Source organism: Morone saxatilis, unplaced genomic scaffold (genome assembly GCF_004916995.1).
Source record: "Morone saxatilis isolate NCDOM2014 unplaced genomic scaffold, NCSU_SB_2.0 Contig22, whole genome shotgun sequence".
Lineage (NCBI taxonomy): Eukaryota > Metazoa > Chordata > Actinopteri > Moronidae > Morone > Morone saxatilis.
In genome coordinates this window covers 26,825,235-26,826,674 of record NW_023339785.1, presented here as the reverse complement: position 1 = coordinate 26,826,674, position 1,440 = coordinate 26,825,235, and the positions used below count along the sequence as shown (strand labels likewise).

The window sequence follows — 1,440 nt, the reverse complement described above, 5'->3', positions numbered from 1 at the left end:
AGTATATGCAATAAAACATGTAGTATTGGTGATATTATGAGCAGTAGTATTACTAACAGTTAAACACTAATACTCTAGCAGTCATTACATTACTGAATGTTACACAGCACAGTAGTAGTATGGTGTTAGTAATATTAGAAACTGTTCAAATAAGGAGTACTTACAGTAGTAACAGTAGAGAAGTACTAACAGTATTTATGTTTCAGACTTTCTGAAGTAAACAGTTTCTAACCAGTTAATTGCAGCATAACCCTATCAGACTGTAAGTACTGTAGTAGTACTGTGCTGTACCTGTAACCATGGAAACAGTCCGGGTTGTTGAACCTGTGCGGCAGGTTTGGATCCGTTCTGTAAAAGTCGCAGGTCTGAACTTTCTGATCCTCCATGACTGACTGTTCAAAACACTAGTTACTAACAACACAGCAGTTACCATGGAGACACATGACATCACTCACTGCCCATTGGCTCCTCCTCCTGTGTGTGTGTGTGTGTGATAAAGTTAATCTGTTGAGATGATTCAGATATCAATAAATCACATCATTAATTTTCTGTTTTTAGATTTGAACACTGAATCTTTTCTTCAGCAGATCTGCAGAATCATTAAACATAGAAACTACTGACCAAAAAAATTATGTAATTAAATAAATAAATACAATGAATTTCATTCATTAAATTAATTGATGCAGTTCCAGTAGTTTTATGATCTGACTAGCTTTAAGATCAGGACTCTGGACTGTAGCAGCTATTCATAAAACCCTCCTCAGTTCTCACTAACTACTTTAAAACTAAATCAAGTTGAAACACTCAAACAAAGAAATGTAAGTAAAAGTTTAATGAGTTCATCTGTTGCTAGAAATCACTGTCCAATCGAAAGCAATCAGCTACGTAAACAGAATTCACAATAGTATCACAAGCTAGGTAACTAGCCCATCTAGTTAGAGTAGTTAGTGGTATTATATAAAGAGACTTACTGTGGTGGAGGGGGGGAACCTGGGAGCCTCTGGTAGGGTCTCCCAAGGAAAACTGGTCCCAGGTGAGGGGGCAGACTAAGAGACTAATTCTGGTGTATCATTGTGGCTGTGAGGTAGTGAAGTCTATGACAGTGAACCAAACAACTGGGCGGGGTTGGCAACTCTGATGTCACCCTAAGAGTGCTAATAGGTGGTAAGTTCTGACTATAACTATGGATCTGTGACACCGAACGATGACCATCATTATCTCTGGTCGCTCAGAAAGAACTGAGGAAGAGGAGGAAGAGGCATGTTCATTAAGGAGAATCAAGCTCATAGCCTGTGACATATATATACAAAGAATATTTGTGACATCAATTGATTTCTTAATCTTCTTCAAAATTGTTTTCTTATTCACTACTTAACTCACAAACTACTTTCTTTTTCACACACAGGCTTGCCTCGCCTCTCTCTCTGTATGTGTCTCTGT

At 37.9% G+C, this 1,440-nt stretch overlaps 1 protein-coding gene across 1 annotated transcript in view; it reads right to left on the bottom strand.

Moving 5' to 3' along the window:
- The window catches only part of cunh9orf116 (chromosome unknown C9orf116 homolog), a 1,741-nt gene extending 1,353 nt beyond the window's left edge, over positions 1-388 (bottom strand). Inside the window, exon 1 of the mRNA XM_035669461.1 lies at positions 292-388. Within this exon, the coding sequence (XP_035525354.1) occupies positions 292-386 (95 nt within the window). The 5' untranslated portion in view covers positions 387-388. The remainder of the gene's footprint in view (positions 1-291) is intronic.
- Between the last annotated feature and the right edge of the window lie 1,052 nt (positions 389-1,440).